The sequence below is a fragment of the Cricetulus griseus genome (assembly GCF_003668045.3).
Source record: "Cricetulus griseus strain 17A/GY chromosome 1 unlocalized genomic scaffold, alternate assembly CriGri-PICRH-1.0 chr1_0, whole genome shotgun sequence".
NCBI lineage: Eukaryota > Metazoa > Chordata > Mammalia > Rodentia > Cricetidae > Cricetulus > Cricetulus griseus.
In genome coordinates, this window is record NW_023276806.1 from 88,281,792 (window position 1) to 88,299,228 (window position 17,437).

At 38.2% G+C, this 17,437-nt stretch overlaps 1 protein-coding gene across 2 annotated transcripts in view; it reads right to left on the reverse strand.

The window, feature by feature from the left end:
• Positions 1–1,847: 1,847 nt before the first annotated feature.
• Gmps (guanine monophosphate synthase) overlaps positions 1,848–17,437 on the reverse strand; it is a 63,935-nt gene continuing 48,345 nt past the window's right edge. For both annotated transcript variants that reach the window (XM_027391718.2, XM_027391720.2), the window contains 4 exons: positions 10,563–10,678; positions 8,947–9,077; positions 7,556–7,728; positions 1,848–6,506 (listed from right to left, as the gene is read on the reverse strand). In XM_027391718.2, coding sequence (XP_027247519.1) covers positions 6,405–6,506; positions 7,556–7,728; positions 8,947–9,077; positions 10,563–10,678 — 522 coding nt within the window. In that variant the 3' untranslated portion in view covers positions 1,848–6,404. The remainder of the gene's footprint in view (positions 6,507–7,555; positions 7,729–8,946; positions 9,078–10,562; positions 10,679–17,437) is intronic.

Genomic DNA, 17,437 nt, shown 5'->3' on the forward strand with positions numbered 1-17,437 from the left:
CAAGATAAAAATAGATTGTGTGGTACAAAAGATGACCTCAAAAGCTCATGTCCTGAGGACATTGTTTAGTTTTGTATCACTTAGAAGCCTTGTTTTAGAGTTGCTTATAAATCGCCAATTTTTCAAAATACCTTCCCACTATATTGATTCTGTCATTAAAAATTTAATAAATCATTGACAAATGTTGAAAAAAAAAACAGGTTAGGAAGACAGCAGCACTGTTTAACACAAAAATACTCAAAGCCATGGCATCACCTGAAAAATCTGAGAACTGATTACCAACTCTGGGAACCACCAGTTGTGCATCACATGGGTACTCAGTCACTGAGGACAATTATGTCTCATTCTGCAACCTGATAACAGAAATAGGAGACTGATTCGAAATGCACTGCTACATGTTTTCTTTTTGTTTAACAATTTCCAAAATTTTTAGAGAAGCTTGTTGAACACATTGTCACTAAATATGTGTATCCATGCATATATGTAATTCTTAGTACTTCTCAATAAAATGCTATAAAAAATCTAAATCATTTATTATGTCTTCATCACTCACAATCAAACAAAAGCTGCATTAGAAAGAATCACAAGATGGAAGTTTCTTGCACTTAGCTAAGTATTTTTTTATTCCACAAACAGTTTTCTTAGAGTAAATGGCAATCATTGTAATGTAATTAAACAAATCTTGACAAAAGGCTCTTGTGTTTTCTACCATTTTACATAGCCACATTATGTGGGAATTAAGTGATTTTCACTAACAATTTAAAGAAAAATTTGGCAATGACGTGACACAGGCAAAGTACTCTAAAGATTTAACATAGTATCAAGGTTAGATTAGGATCCCTGGATTTGCTTCTTAGGACCCAATTGACATAAACTCCTTAATATATATAAAAGTCACAAATATTAGAAAAATGAACAACAAAAAACTTACTCCAGTGATCTGGGCATTGATGCCGTACTCCTTTAATCCCAGCACTCAGGAGATACAGGCAGGCAGATCTCTGTGAGTTCGAGACCAGCCTGGTCTACAGAGCTAGTTCCAGGACAGGCTCCAAATGTCTCAACAGACTTACCCAGATGTTAAACACAATATTTTCTAAATGGAGAATGACAATTTTGATTTGTAAAATCTTCAGATTTACACTCAGAAACATTTTCCACTTTAAGCTTCGGTAAAATAGCAAAGCTTCTCAAAATAATGTTGACTGTACCATTTCTGAGACAGCAGATGGCCATCCCAGGTCACTGACTAGAGCACTACTACAGCAGAGCCAGGTGGCTGTCAGAAGCATCAGCTCAACCATGTTCTGCCCATGGTTTCCTCTAATCTTCTCTAACGAGATGGCTCTGTACTGTTCATGACAGTTCCAACAAGAAGCTACACTTGTGATGTAGCTCTGTAGACAAGTGCTTGCATATCAGGCCACACACACTGGGTGTGACTCCCAGCACTACAAAAGACAACAGTTTAGTAAGAGTAATCTATATTGTAAGAGATTAAATAAGATGAATATTCAGAACATGTTTGCCGATAATTTTAGAAGCATACATGCATATACACATCTCTAGGTAATCATTTAACAAAAGATACCCAAAAATCTGTTAACTGTCCACTGTTAACACTGGATAAGCTGTTGACATATTCCAACACACCTATGGGAAGTTGATTAAGCTTATTGTACAGAACCATTGATAACATATCCAATTTCTTGACAACCTGAACATGTCCTGTCCTCTTTGCTCTAGCTTCCCATTTTTATAAACACCAAGACTTAATGACAAATTATGAAATCATGATTTCCTCCTTTATGACATTTACTGAAGACAAAGATTTTAGTAATTTCACATTAACTCAGCAAATCAATTTTATAGCCAAATCATTGCAACATAAAAGACAGGGCAACACATCACTAACAATTACACAGTGATTAATTCACAAAATCTATACTGTTTCAATTAACAAAATGGTGTTACATAAAAAATATGTCCAGAGGATGTTTACAATCATTTCATTTAAATAAATGTCAAGGCTATAGCAGTCACAGTAGATGTAAAGACATAACTTCCTTAGAATATGTTCTTCAAAGGTATATGACTCCACTAGATTACTGGAAGTTCAGGTTCCTCAGTTCCTATTTCGGTGCTTCTGAATGTAACATATGAAAGAAATAACCACCCTCCCTAAATTCTTGTCACTTTATAAATAAGGCCAAAAGCAGCCACAAGGTTCGTAGGAAACAAACATCTTAATAGGTAAATTACAACAGTGCTGTTGTGACTCCAATTGAGAAGGCATCTCTAGTTTTAACAGCTACCTCAGCTGGTACAGAAATAGCTCAGTCTTAGTTTGTGACAAAGGAGTCTCAGAACTATTGATAGCTACAACATAGGGGTAGATATCTTCTCTTCAAGAGAAAATCAGGAGTATAAACCCTAACAAGAGGCCAGGTATTTCCCTTCATAGCAATTTCTTCCCAAAAACTGGGGGGGGGGGGGGGCACCATCCCCAGCCTACTCTAATTTAGTCACATCTGAGTTTTTTTTGTTTTTTACTTCCTCAGGCGACAGCAACCATGGATCCACTTAAGATTAAGGTTTCCATGGGATATGACTCTTCTGTACAAAGCATGTCTACATATTCTGGGAACTCCTCATCTAGCTGTTAAATGTTCATAAAGCCATTACTGCAATGAAAGCCTCATGTGGTAAGTTTTCCTCTGCCACCTGGTGTAGGGAGAAACCCTGATTAGAGGTACCGCTGACCACGCCCACTTTCAAGGGGTTTAAGAAGCAGAGGGGCAAGCACTCGGTTCTCTGTCACCTGGCTGAGCTGACTGGGAAGCAATTTTGGGTCTGCCCTGCTCAGGCACAAACCTGGTCACTGGCTCTCGTGTGAGTATTTTTCCCCAATAAACTACTGGTTATCAACCTATCTGACTCCACTTTGTAAACATCTATAACCTGGTACAGCTATTTTAATCAAGACAAGAGAGAATTCTCAAGTCCATTTAACCTGTTCTCAGTTTCCAGTTAAATCTAGACTTAAAGGAGTATCCATTACTGAGGCAACCATGAAGGCTTGCCTTCCAAGCACTCTGAAGATTCTCCAAGAAGAGATAGGTGGGGAGGGGTGTTGTGTTGTCATGCAAGAGAACACTGTGAAAAGCATGAGGTCAGAACACTGGGAGTGAGAAATGTTCAGATATGGTAACATTTGTGAAAGGTAATGGGATCTCCAGAACTCGTGGAAGAGACAATACTGTGACAGTACTTTACCTCTGATTAGTTGTACAAAGATAAGTCTACCTCTTCAACACAGAATCAGAAAGTCTGAATTCCAGCTCCTGCTCTGCCAACAGTAAATAGTTTGCATACTATTTGTTGTCAAAGCTGAAACATATTCTGGCAGTTCTTCGAAACATATAGTAAAGAGATTGCCCTGCAAACACTGTAATGAGCATTTTCAACAATCTGACATGACCAAAATTTGATGGTTCTTTAGCTGTCGGTGGTGGTGGCAGGTAAATACGGGTTTGTGTTTAATGTTTTAAAAAAGTGTAAGAGCTATCTATGTTGCTTCTCCACTGTCTTGTTATGAGTTTTTGTTTTTGTTGTTTATAACAAGAATGCACCTAGGCATGTGACTCAGTTGGTAGTGTTTGCTAAGCATACACGACTCTGGGTTCAATCCCCAGCAAAGCATAAACTGGACACAGAAGTATGTACCTCTAATTCAGCACTAGGGAGGTTGAGGCAAGGGTCAGATAGTCAAGGCCAACCTCAAATACATGAGGAACTTGAGGCTGAGCCACATAAATTCTGTTTCAAGGTGACAGAGAAAGAATGAATATTCATGGTTGGGTTTGATGTTGGAACTTCATAAAATGAGGTAAATGGATTAAACATGACTTGTCCAGGTCCACACATTTATTTAACAGCAAGGCAAAAAAGCAAGAGGAACAGGGTTGCTATTTCACCTAATACCCTCAGTCTCTATATAGAGTAGAATGCACTAAAACTGACCATCAGGAGCCAAATGCAAAGAGAGCAGGGAAATCAACTTTTATGATTTATGGTTACATGCAGCTACTCCAAGATGAAGGGGGAGGGGGATACAATCCTGTCACTGAGATACATCTAAAAACTTGTCCTCAAAAATAAGGTCAGGATATTACAGCCAACAGAACTGACCAACACTGATAGGTCCATTAAGCCAGGGCTAGGATCTATTTATCTGGTTGTTGAAATTTCCTCGTCTGCCAATTTTAGAATAAATTACATTTTCACCAATCTTACCTCCTCTAATAGTTATAAAGAAACAAAATACAATTACATAGAGAAGTCTCCCAAGTAAGTAATGGAATATGTCAAAACAGCCCAGGCTATCAAGTGAGAACTGTGACTATGCACAAAGTCTAAGCAAAAAGTAAACAACCCGTAAGGTCCTATGATCTGAGGCCTGGAATACAATTAATGGAAGGATGACTACATCCAAGAAACCTGGAAGTTGGTTTGTAAAAGTCACTAGTAACTATTTTCAAAATGAGCTTGTATCCTTCATTGTAACTATTTTCAGTAGTTCAGGTGAACTACTGTGATGTTATCAAGTAAGCTATATACAATGCAAGGCAAAAATGGTCACACAAGAAGACAGACAGTAAACATGGACATAATCTCTCAATCCCAGAAAGCTTCTATATCACATGCAGGTATGTTTTGAAGAAATTTTTTTTTCCAGAGTAAGGATTACATAATAAAAAGACGTTTAAGAGAATGTATTAGAAAAATACTAAATACATTTTAACTCCTAGCTAAGACTGGAGTATCATATACACCACCATTGTCCAGAATGCAAAGATTACAAATGAGCAGCACTTCTAAATGTACATGATCACCTGACCAGTTTTACGCAGATCATGGCAGTAAGCAGTGTGCCACAAAAAAACCTTAGGGAAAGAACATTCATAACCTTCCTAATTCCTGCTGTTTATATCACAGACATTTTTTGCTACAACAGGAAGGTTTTTCATGAAACCAAACATACTGACACATTGGAAAACACTTTATACTTGCTAGTTCCCATTGAGAAATAACATAACTCTCAATCTGCTTAAATCTATCATCTTCCTGTTAGAAGTCCACTGGGAGAGCTTCCTCACCAGGAAAGACAATGGACACTTGACCTTCCGTAGAAGAAAAATACTCTGTTCAGGTCTGGTTTTCTGTTGTGACAGAGGGACCTTGCCCTCGTGGTTCAGCAGCAGTTTCTGGCTATCCTCTGGACTTGCCATATAGCCTTTTATTTTCAACACTGATCCCAAATAGAAATTGGTATTAGGAAATAGACAGCAACCTAAGGTAAAAGCAGATAAGACAACATGGTAATATTTTAGAATTGAACTCTTTTACTCCCCGTTTCAGGCTTGAATGACTGTCATAAAGAACCTGTAAGGAACTGTTGGCAACAGCACCAAGTCCTGCACTGGCTGTGAATCCTCTCCAGAAGCTAGTAAGTAGAAAAAGGCCTGGCAAATACAGGCAGGCAGCACACATCAGACCTAGGTGTGTCATTTCACAGCTTTTTCCTACATAATAGAAACATTTTCTCTCCCACTTGTATGTGGTAGGGACAAGTCATGGCTTCTGTGACCCAGTCCTCTGGCCAGGCAAACAAAAAGAACTTCTCATCTTAACCTTTTCTAAGACAGCCTCTTTTGGGAAAAGTGTAAGAATTCTTTCTACACAGTTGTAAGAACAGGTGACACAGGCTGGGAGGATAAAGCTCCTTGCTTATATTAACAAGATGACAGTGAAAAGCATGGAATCTGTATGAAACATGGTTTCAAAGACTGATAGCACTTAGTTCCTTCCTGCCATAGCTGTGACAATGTAACACTCGTAAGTACTTACATAATAAATTCCTGGTGTTCTACATCTTTGAAGTATCTTACATTTTCCTTCCCTAGTATCCTACCTAAAAGTGTCTAAACAGCTTTCTTATACCTTTCTATGCTATATACAGCACTTCCTCACCCTTTGGAGAAATTACTTATAGGAAAATTCAGATTCTCCAAAAGGCACACATAGCAAATCACACTGGTATTAAACAATGTTTCTAATAGGAAGCAGACAGAAGTCACAGTCAGCTATCATCACAGACATCAAGAGTTCATACATAAGAAGTGAGGGAAAAGCAAGAGCAATATGTCTGCATTTGGGCAATGGTGCCTTGATATTTACCCATACATACAAACTCTTCATTCCCTTTTAATAATTCCCAGCTGCTATGAGAACTCAGATATGAAGTAGCTGCTTCAGAGCATTTTTGACAATACTGCATGTCATTGACAAGTGGTTTTTAATGAGCCTCCACTGCACACAGTTCTTCAACAACAACACATTTATTACTCCCACTCAGTGGTTCCCGGGGGCTTTGATGTTAGGTCATACATAACTCTAGAAATTCCAGGAATCTTCTTTATCTCAGTGACCATCTTTAGTACCACCTGTTTACAAAACAATTACAAGAAAGAGTGAGATTCCACTGCATGTTCAATAATTCTACAAGGCTTATACCTGCACCTTAAAATTAAAACATGAACTATTTGGATATTATTCTTCACGTAAGTGGGATGGCTCTGAATAAATTTAAATAATCTATTTCTCCCTATAGGAATAGTGACTAAAAGTCTGGGTTTGACATTGCAATAACATCCGAACATGTCACTTTATGTGTTAATACTTCATAGATTATATATAGCTTAAACATACAATCCCAACACTACCAAATGTCACACAAAGCACTCTAACAATGACACTTGTCAAGGACAGATTGATCACTTGACTGCCTTGAAGATCTGACAAGCTTGGCCATAAGAAAAACAGATGTTAAACATTCCCCAACCAGCCATCCAGCAAGACCCTGCCTAAGTCTCATGTTAGTGTACTAGAGAAGAGGTCAACTAATTAAAGTCTCAGTTAAACTTTTCACCTGCTGCTTTATAAATAACTCCTTTGGAATACTTTAGTGGAAAGACAAGGAAAGTGGTTTAAAAAAAAAAAAATGGAATTGTAGGGTTCGATTGCTACAGTGTTTGCCTAGCATGCACAAAATCCTAGGTTCAATCCCCATCAAGGAGGAACATGCCTAGAATCCCAGTGCTTAGGAAAAGGCAGGAGAATCAGTTCAAGATCATCCTCAGTTAGAGGTTCAAAAGGACAGCCTAAGATACATAAGACTCCATCTTTAAATAAAAAATATAATTGTACTGTCTCCTTTATATCAGAAAACTATAGCAGTAAAAGTCAGCAGAACTCAGTTACTTTCTTTGTGGTAATCAGAATAAGCAGACATCTGGAAGTGTATTAGATTTAAAGCCCCTTTCAGCTACACTGCATTAAATATTAAGTGGAGACAGGAAGGAAAAATTAGAGAAATCTATTTTATAAAAAAATCAATCCTAAAAAACATAAACTGTGTCACAGCCTATCTGTGTCACTGTACTATATAGTATGAGGCACTGACATGTATATTAGAAAAAGTAACATAAATTACCTCTACAGGTATCTCATTGCCAGGTGTTGCAGCTATACCAGTCATGAAGTCACTAGTAATGAAGGTTCGAATAACCACAGATCTCTGGCAGGAAGGCTGCTTCTGAAGTGGATCTCGATCAAAATGTAATGGAGTCAAAATCACTGGCATCTGGCTGATTTTCCCAGCATACCCTAGAGAAAGGAACATGTTAGTGCTTATCATCACCACACTATGGGAAAATACTCTAACTTAGCTCAAGGAATGCCTACAAAGCATCTCCAGCCTCTCTCCGTCTTTCTCCTCCTACCCCATGCAAACATTAAGACACTCATCACACACTGAATTCAAAAGCTCTACAGCACAGAAAGTGGGTACAACAGGATTTTGTGTAGATGTGGTAGTTCACATGTGTACTCTCAGCACGTGGGAGGCTGAGGCAGAGATCTCCATTGAGAGCTACGCAAACTATATACTGAGAGCACATCACAAAAGAAACACAAACAAAAATGTTTTCTTCATGGCAAGGTTGCAGCCATGAGAGACATACATAGAGGGAGAGTCAATTTTTGTTACCCAGGTAGTCCCATATTCTATACTGTAAACACCAACTTAGTGAACACCAGCCCACTTTTCCCAGAGGAAATATAAAGATAGGTTCCTATAAACCTCTGGAGAGGGGCTGGAGAGATGGCTCAGAGGTTAAGAGCCCCGGCTGCTCTTTCAGAGGTCCTGAGTTCAATTCCCAGCAACCACATGGTGGCTTAAAACCATCCATTATGAGATTTGGTGCCCTCTTCTGGTGTGCTGATATACATGGAAGCAGAATGTTGTATACATAATAAAATAAAATCTTTAAAAACAACAACAAAAAAACTCTAGTTAAATTTGACTCTCTGTAAAACCAAGCTAAAGTGTATTTCTGTTTAAAGACACCTAATTTAAGATTTATTTTAGTTCCATCAACATGGAACTCACAATCAATGGAACTATGACACCTGCTTTGACTTTTTTAACACATGGATCTTCAGATGAGGTATACCACAGCTTTCTTGTGGTTAGGAGTCCAGCTAGCTCTTCAATAGAAAAGTCATCAACAAAAAAACCCCTTAAACATTGAAAGTACAACAGCAAGTAAACAATGACAAGAACGTTCATGCGCAAGCCTAAACCAGAAGAGTAGTGCTGTGGCCCACCTCAGCTGCTGTGACCAAATACATGGCCATACACATTTGTTTGCTACTCTTGGATGTCTGTAAATGGTCACAAAGATAAATTAATTCTATTTGAAAGGTAACATTATGGAACCTCCCACAATAAAAAACAAAAGCTATATCCTACTACTAGAAATTGAGGGTAAACATCTGAAAACGTTGTTTCAGTATACAGTAATAACACAATGAGTCACTTACCAGACTCCCTGAGAATGTTATGGGCCACAAAATCAGCTTGGCGCAAAGTACTGAGCACCCCCGTTGTCAAGAAAGTGGGAGTAACGTCTGTAGGAGGTTCTTTAACTGGTGGGCCAAAGATATAGACAACTCTAGATGGAAACACATCAGAGAAAACATGCTACTGTGAGAAACTGTGTTTGAGACTTTGGTTCACCTCAGTACAGCTCTGGGTTGCTTGTTCCCGTGGATTTGGAAGTCTGGCTTTCCCAACTCTCTCCTTATCTTTAACACACCAACCATTCCAGGTTAACACTAAAAAGTACACTTCAAGTTTTTGTAGCAAACTAAAGACAAAAGAAGCCCCAAGCAATTCATATTTGTTAAGCAAGTAATATTCATGATAAAACTATAAAGAAACAACTACAAAACAGAATTTAATCAGCACTTCTGGCACTAAACTGAGTTTTTTAGTAAGAAGTGTTAAATATCCTCTATCTGATATTATATACAAACCACACTACACTAAACTGCCTGTCTGTAAGATGAAGTACTTTGAATTCAGGGGCTTCTAATTAAATTGGCATAGTCAAGAATAATACAGACAGATGCTACCTCACCTTTAACCACTACCTGTGACAGGCTAATCATCATAAACAGACACACAGGGAATCCTGCTTGGTTCTGAGACAGAGAGACTTCCCCAGGGATTAGGAAACATATTGACATAATTCATGACATAAATCTGAATATTACCCAATCTCAGATAACATCCTCTATCTTGCATTATTAGTTAAGTGCAGTCTCATCTTACATAAAGAAGCAATAACTGTATTTATGGAAGTAAGACTGTTACTTCAAGAGATCACATTCAATTTACTGCAAGTCAATTTTACTTAAGTCTGGAATGTCAAATAAAAATTTTCTGTAAGCTTTTCATGATCTGAATTCTGGTATGCAAACTACATTATGATAAACATTAAAAGATATGTGATACTTGTTTTTTAATAAATAAAAAGTGGCTCTTATTAGTAGACTTTTTTTTACAATAAACTGTTAAATCTGTATTTTTCTCCCTTAATTCCAGCAATGACAACTCCTGTTCCAAGGATGCACTCCTAGGGGTTCTCAAAATCCTCCATCTGTGTAAGAGAATCCTGTGGTCTAACATGTCTTCCTAACCAAACAGACCACAAACATTACTGGTTCAAAGCTATACATCTAGTTCTCTAGCACAAGTATACACCAATCTGCTGCTGTCTTATTTAGGGTTTCTAATACTATGATAAAACATTATAACTAATGGCAACTTGGGGAGGAAAGGGATTATTTCTTATACTTCCAGGTAACAGTTCATCACCAAAGGAAGGCAGGGTAGGAACTCAGAGATGAAACCAAAATATAGAATATTAAATATTCCCATAACCATAACCAAAGCACAAGAAAAAGACAAGTTAACCAAAGTGCATAATTACAAAAACCCGTAGCTGCAGAATTGTTATCCCTCATCTATTATCTCTTACATACATGTGTACCAAAAGCCTTTTAGTCTCCCTTAACCAAAGGCCTTAAAATGTATATACTCCACTATACTTCATCCACACACACCCATCTCCTCTGCCACCTGCAGAAGGTACCTGTTAATGTTATGACACATTCGGGGTATAAGTTTGGCAAGGAAAATAAGAGATTCCCAGTCAGGTTCATCTTTACTGGAAATTCCGCATACATAACTGTAGGAACGACAGTCACCCTGAAAAAAATATATATATATATAATCAATTTTTAACAGTTAAGTCAAAAGATGCGTCAGAAACTATTTTCCACAGTGACACTATTAATAGTAACTTGTTTTGTTTTTAAACTATATCTGTAAAATATATTCTAGGTTATTTGTCTAGTGATACAACTAAATTAAAGTCCCAAATTAAAACATCCTTTATTAGAAACCACCTTACTGCTTAAAGGTGCTTGCTCACACCTTTAATCCCAGCACTTGAGAGGTGAAGGCAGACAGATCTATGTGAGTTCAAAGCCAACCTGGTCTACAGAGCAAGTGCCGGGACAGGCTCTAAAGCTACACAGAGAAACTCTGCCTTGGGGGAAAACAACAACAAAAAAAACAATCCGGATCAATTTAGTAACAAAGGAACCCTAATGGATATTTCAAGAATGTAATTTTTGTTTTTGTTTTAGAGACAGGGTTTTTCTGTCCTGGAACTCACTCTATAGACCTGGCTGGCCTCAAACTCACATCCGCCTGCCTCTGCCTGGGATTAAAGTGCTGGGATTAAAGGCGTGCACCACCAATGCCTGGCCATTTCAAGAATTTATGAAATGTGTCAGAGGTCCACGTGGCTGTCATTCCAAATGGCTACCCAACTATGGCAAACCAATACATTTAGCTTGACAGGAAGATCTACTACCTATATTGTATTTATTGATTAGCTCAATAAGCCTTTTGTTTAAAAATAAACTTAAAATACTAACTTAGATATTGGAAACAACTGAACCATTCAATTGAACTGATTAAGACAGTGACATCCACACAGTGAATGTTATCCTGCCATTAAAAAAGTGAAATCTTTTCCTTTGTAACAATAAGGGCAAAACTGGAGATCTTTACATTATATGAAGTTGGGCACCAAAACATAAGTACCACACGATCACACTCACAGAATCTTAAATGTTGATCTTACAGAAATTGAGAGTACAACAGTGGTGCCAGGAGGGAGGCACGAGAAGGATGAGGAAGGGTTGGTTGATCAAGGATATAAACTCACAAAGTTAAAGTTGAATAACCTGAATACAGAGCAATAGTAAAATGTTTCAAGAGCAGACTTGAAACACAATATATATGTGCACCAAAACATGGCAGTAGCTGGGTATGGTGGCAAGAAGGCAGTAGTTCTCCACAGCACAGATCTGTACTTGACAGATAACCCCAGACAGAACAAAGAACATCCTAGGACACACAATGAAGAATCTTAAGATGGGTGGGAGGCCCCACCTAGACCAATTGCAAGGTTTAGTTGCCTAACACACCTGCTTGAGAACAGGAGATGTAGGCCACATGCTTCAGTGTTCCACCTCCCCTGTGCAACTACCCTTCTCCAAGCTGAAAAAAAGACTGCTCCAACACTTTATCTTTCTAAAATGATTTTTGTTGGAGGGGAGACCAGAGGCCACAGAGTTATTTGGCATTTTGAATAGGGTAACATAGGATCTGCTCAGGTCCTCTATAAGAGGAGCAAATGTTCTTGGTTATTGAGCTATCCTCCGAGCCCCTAATATTTTTATGTTTATTTTTTTATTTGTCCATGGTGCTTCCATTTTTCTTTTTGCTGCATTTTAGTAGATATTTTAGTACTTTTTTTTTTTCAAGAAATTACTTATCTGTTTCTTTTAAAGACTTGTTTTTAACTGGACTCAATCTTTGAAGTAGAAGCTCTTCAGCAAGGACAGGCTACATCTCTTGCTATCTGTTCCTGGTGTTTTTTCTTTGGCTTCCTTCATTCTCTTAGTAAAAAGTTTAGCATATTCTTCTGCAGCCTCCTTATTTTTCTTAGTGCACTGTTTCTTCAGAGAAGAACACTGGCACTTGTGTTGCAGGACACAACCATTCTCCGCCAAAAGCCGCTGAGCCCCACCGCCACGTGTACGCTTTATGCCAGCCGACTGCCCGAGTTAGGCCCAAATAAATACACAGAAACTTGTATTAGGTACAATGCTGCTTGGCCAATGACTAGGATTCTCATCTGTTAGCTCAGTCTCAATTATCATACATCTATATATTTTATAAGACTTATCTTATTGGACACCTTATTGGCGTCCCTCCTTGCCGGTGGCTCACATCCTGCTGCTGGAGGAGGTGAACAGGAAAAAGGACCCTTATTGTTTCTCCTTCACTTAAATATGAGTCTCCTTGCTATGTCATTTCCTGCCTGGATCAGCACTTCTCTACTACACACGTGCATTAACAAGACAATAAATTTGGGGTGCTTTGGTACTGGGCTTCTTACCTTGTCTGTTTAAGGACCTTCTGACAATATATTGTTGGACATCATCTTCTCTAGAGAGATTGAAGAGTTTTGGATCTTGCTAGTTTTTTTGAATGCTAACTGCCAAGCACAGGAGTATGTCAGCTAAGGAATCTCTCTCTCCTCTCTCTCTCTCTCTCTCTCTCTCTCTCTCTCTCTCTCTCTGTCTCTCTCTGTCTCTCTCTCACACACACACCCACACAATAACCAAGTTGAGAACACTCACACTAGCATCCACAATGCATCTGCAAACAGACTTGTACTTCCCCTCTCCAGTTTTCCTTGTTCTATAACAAGAATGCACCTTATTCAACAGATGGCACACTTTTGCTGTGGGTCAAGACAACCTACTTCATGAAAAGACCTCATTTGCCATTCCCACCACTGATCCAGACCATGTAACCCTTCCACTCTTCTCTACAGCATCAGCAGCTGCTTCTGTGGTCATGTGCCTGTCATAGACTGTATGAAGTTTACATTCATTGTCCACCTCAATGAGTTTCTGACAGCCAATGGCAAGGAAGGATATATTCAGCTTCATCTTGACACAGCCAACCGTATAAGTTCCACAAAAAAAGCTGGTACTTCTATTTTTGCCCCTATGTTTTAAGTAGTTATTCTCTCTTTTTTTCACTGTGATTCGGCTTGTTATTTCTTTGCTTTTATGATTCCCCCATCCCCACAGGGTTTCTCTGTAGCTTTGGCTGTCCTAGAACCACGTGTGTAGACAAGGCTGGCCTCAAACTCCAGAAGTCCAGATTAAAGGAGGGGGCTACCACCACCCAGCTGTCTTTTGTTTTTGTTTGCTTGGAGTTTTTGTTGTTGTTTGTTTTTTAATTCCCCTCCTAATTATATAAAATTGGTCATGTATCTTCCCCCTCACCATTAGGAAATCTATTCTTGGTTTTTCTTTGCTAGTTTTAAAAATAATCGCTTGTGCTTTTCCCCCTCAGAACATTCTTCTCTATTTCTTATTCCTTTCTTTTATTTAACCTTACTTCGGTTTTTCTCCTTTCCTTGCCTCCTCTTTTGATCTCATTCACTATTTTTCCTTTACCCTAAATGATTTTTAATTCTATGGCATACGATAAAATAGTTTTGCCCATATTTTTTTCAGTTTTATCATCACTGGTGATATATTAATGGGCTTTACTCAAGTTTAAATATACTTTTATATACTGTATCATTTGATGTTGATACTCATAAAGTAGTTTTTTTCCTTCTCTAAGTGGTACTTAGAATAGAGCTCTCAAGAGTAGGCTGTTCAATGAAGTGTGCTGGCACTTGCTTGTAATCCCAGCATTTGCAAGTAGAGGCAGAAGATGGCAAGTTCAAGAACAGCCTCCATTATGTAGAGTCTAAGGCCAGCCTGGACTTTATGAATTCCTTAGTCAAAAAAAAAGAGAGAGAGAAACAGAGGAACAAAAACAAACTAGGCAGGGCTGGAGAGATGGCTCAGCGGTAAGAGCACTGACTGTTTTTTCAGAGGTCCTCAGTTCAATTCCCAACAACCACATGGTGGCTCACAACCACCTTGAATGAGATCTGGTGCCCTATGCTGGCATGCGGGCAGAAGACTGTATACATAATAAATAAACAAAATCTTAAAGAAAAAAGAAAAGAAAAGAAAAGAATCTTTAAAAGCCGGGCGTTGGTGGCACACGCCTTTAATCCCAGCACTCAGGAGGCAGAGGCAGGCGGATCTCTGTGAGTTCAAGGCCAGCCTGGTCTCCAGAGCGTGTACCAGGATAGGCTCCAAAGCTAAACTAGGCTGTTTAAGGCAAACTGATGGAACTCCATCTGGGACACAGAGAAGGGAAAAGTACTCAACACAGAGGAAAAAGAGCAGGAAAATGGGTGAAAAAAAATCAGCAATAAGGAAGAAATATTAAATAAGAAAACAAATTAAAATGATGACCCAATAGTGAAAAGACCCTAAAGACTGCCAGAATACTATCAGATCTGATCAACACTTTTGCAGAGTAATAGGATACAAAACCAACACATAAAAATCAGTAACATTTTCATATACTAAAACTTGTTGACTAAGAAATCAGGACATTGAGATGACGTTAACTTCAAAAAACCATACCTAGGAACCAAACTAACCAAGAACATAAAAGACAACTACGATGAAAATTAAGAGAATGAAAAAAAAAAAAACCACAAAAGGTGGAAAGGCCATCCATGTGCATACGGTTGAAAATTAATCCTGTGAAGTAGCTACCGGTACAGAGAAGAACTTTCTGAAAAGGATTCCAATATAGGAGCAATAATCCCCATTAACTGACAAATAGGACTGCATTAAATTTAAAAGCTTCTATACAAAATAGGAAACAATTAAGTGGTATGAATAAACAGCTTATAGAATGGGATAGAATATCTTACATACAAAAAAACAAACCACAAATCAGTCACTCAATAAATGGGTTACTGAAATCAATTTTCAAAGAATTACAATCACTAGTAAATATTCAAAAAGGTGCTCAACATTCTCTACTTCAGGTAAATCCAACTTTTAAAACTCCACATTAAGAGCCCAGAGTAGTGGTGCATGCCTTTAGTACCAGCATTCGGGAGGCAGAAGCAGGTGGATCTATATGAGTTCAAGGACAGCCTGATCTACAAGTGAGTTCCAGGACTACACAGGGTAACCCTGTCTCAACAATACCACAAAAAAATATTCACACAACCATATTTATTGCTCTACAATGCACAGCCAAGTACAGAAGTAACCTATATGATAAAAGGATAAAGAATAGGGGGTTGGAGAGATGGCTCAGTGATTAAGAGCACTGACTGCTCTTCCAGACATCCTAAGTTCAATTCCCAGCAACCATATGGTGGCTCACAACCATATGTAATTAGACCTGGTGCCCTCTTCTGGCTTGCAGGCATACATGCTGACAGAACACTGGATACATAATAAATAAATAGATCTTTTAAAAACAAAAAAAAAAAAAAAAACAGAATATTTGATATTTGTCCACAATGGAATTTTATTCTATTGTAATGAAGAATGAAAAACTGACATTTTCATGAAAGTGTATAAAAGTGAAGATCTTCAGGGTATCAAGAGACAAATGTAGCATGTTTTCTCTCACATAAAAAAGCTCCCCTCTCCTCCCCTCCTTTCCCCTCCCCTCCCTCTCTCTCAAATCTCAGTAGCCAAAATATGGAGGGTGTTTTTTTTAAAGTATTTATGTTTTTACAAAGTCAGTTAACTTTGGCATTTAGAAAAAAATTAGACCAACACCAGAATAATCCTGATAGTACTACTTTTATCTGGGCCTACATGGGTTATTTGAACAATAAAATTGGGTAGCTAACAACTAAGGCAACTTTGTTAGGAACTTTCAAAGACCCTAGGTAAATTTTATTTCTTTTTCAGAGAGGGGGCATTGAAACAATCTTACTTTGTAACCCAGGTCAGCCTCAAATTCATGGCAATCTTTCTGTCTGAGCTTCTCAAGAGCTGGGATCTCAGGCATGAGCTATCAAGCCAGGTGAGTTTCATTTCAAAAAAGAAATAAGGACTGGAGAGATGACTCAGTGGTTAAGGAGCACTGGCTGCTATTGCAGAGGACCCAGGTTCAGTTCCCATAACCACATGAAACCATCATGTGGAACTCCAGTTCCAAGGGATCCAACTCCCTCTATTGGCTTTTAAGGATACTGCATTCATGCGGTGCATTTTTTAAAAAAGAATTCAGCCATCAAACAAATGCCTCAAACGAATATTTATCTTAACAATTAAAAACTTCTTTGCAATAACCATATCGGGGAACTATTTCAACATAATTCCCTATCTCACAGGAGTTGCAAATACATAAGTTTCTTGAGTAGATGCTAAAGTGTTTAAAGTTTTACTATTGGTAACTGTGTTGGGACTGAACCCCACGTGTCACATAAGAACTGGGGAAAGTTTAAAGAAAAACCTATCTTTTACTTTTATACTGCAGATACCTGCCTGTAAATATCAAAGCAACCTCAAAATAAACATATGTATGATAAATGAAACAATGCATGAGCCACTGAAAGAAAATTAGTCACACAATTCCAATATTAATAGCCATGTAAAAACATTAACCTGCAAGAGCAGCTTTTTAAAAGGAAGGAAAACTAGACAAGTGTTCTGCAAACAAAACTGGTTCATCGACTCTAACGTACTAGCTTTGTGTTTATCTGCAAGTGAACAAATGCTAAGACACACTTCACAGGTCAGCAACTGCTTTCAGGAGTTGGTTGGTTCTCCTCTTTGACCATTTGGGTTGCAGGGTTCCAATTCAGGTCATTAGGCTTGGCAGCATATGCCTTTACTACCTGAGTCACCTTGCTGGCCTGTCGTTTTTAATATGAAAATTATACGTGGATTTCAGTAAAGGAAGGATTTAAAACTCAGACCAATGAGTTTAAAATAAAGTTCCAGCATTAGACAAAAACAGTAATATAATCTGTTCCTATAAATAATT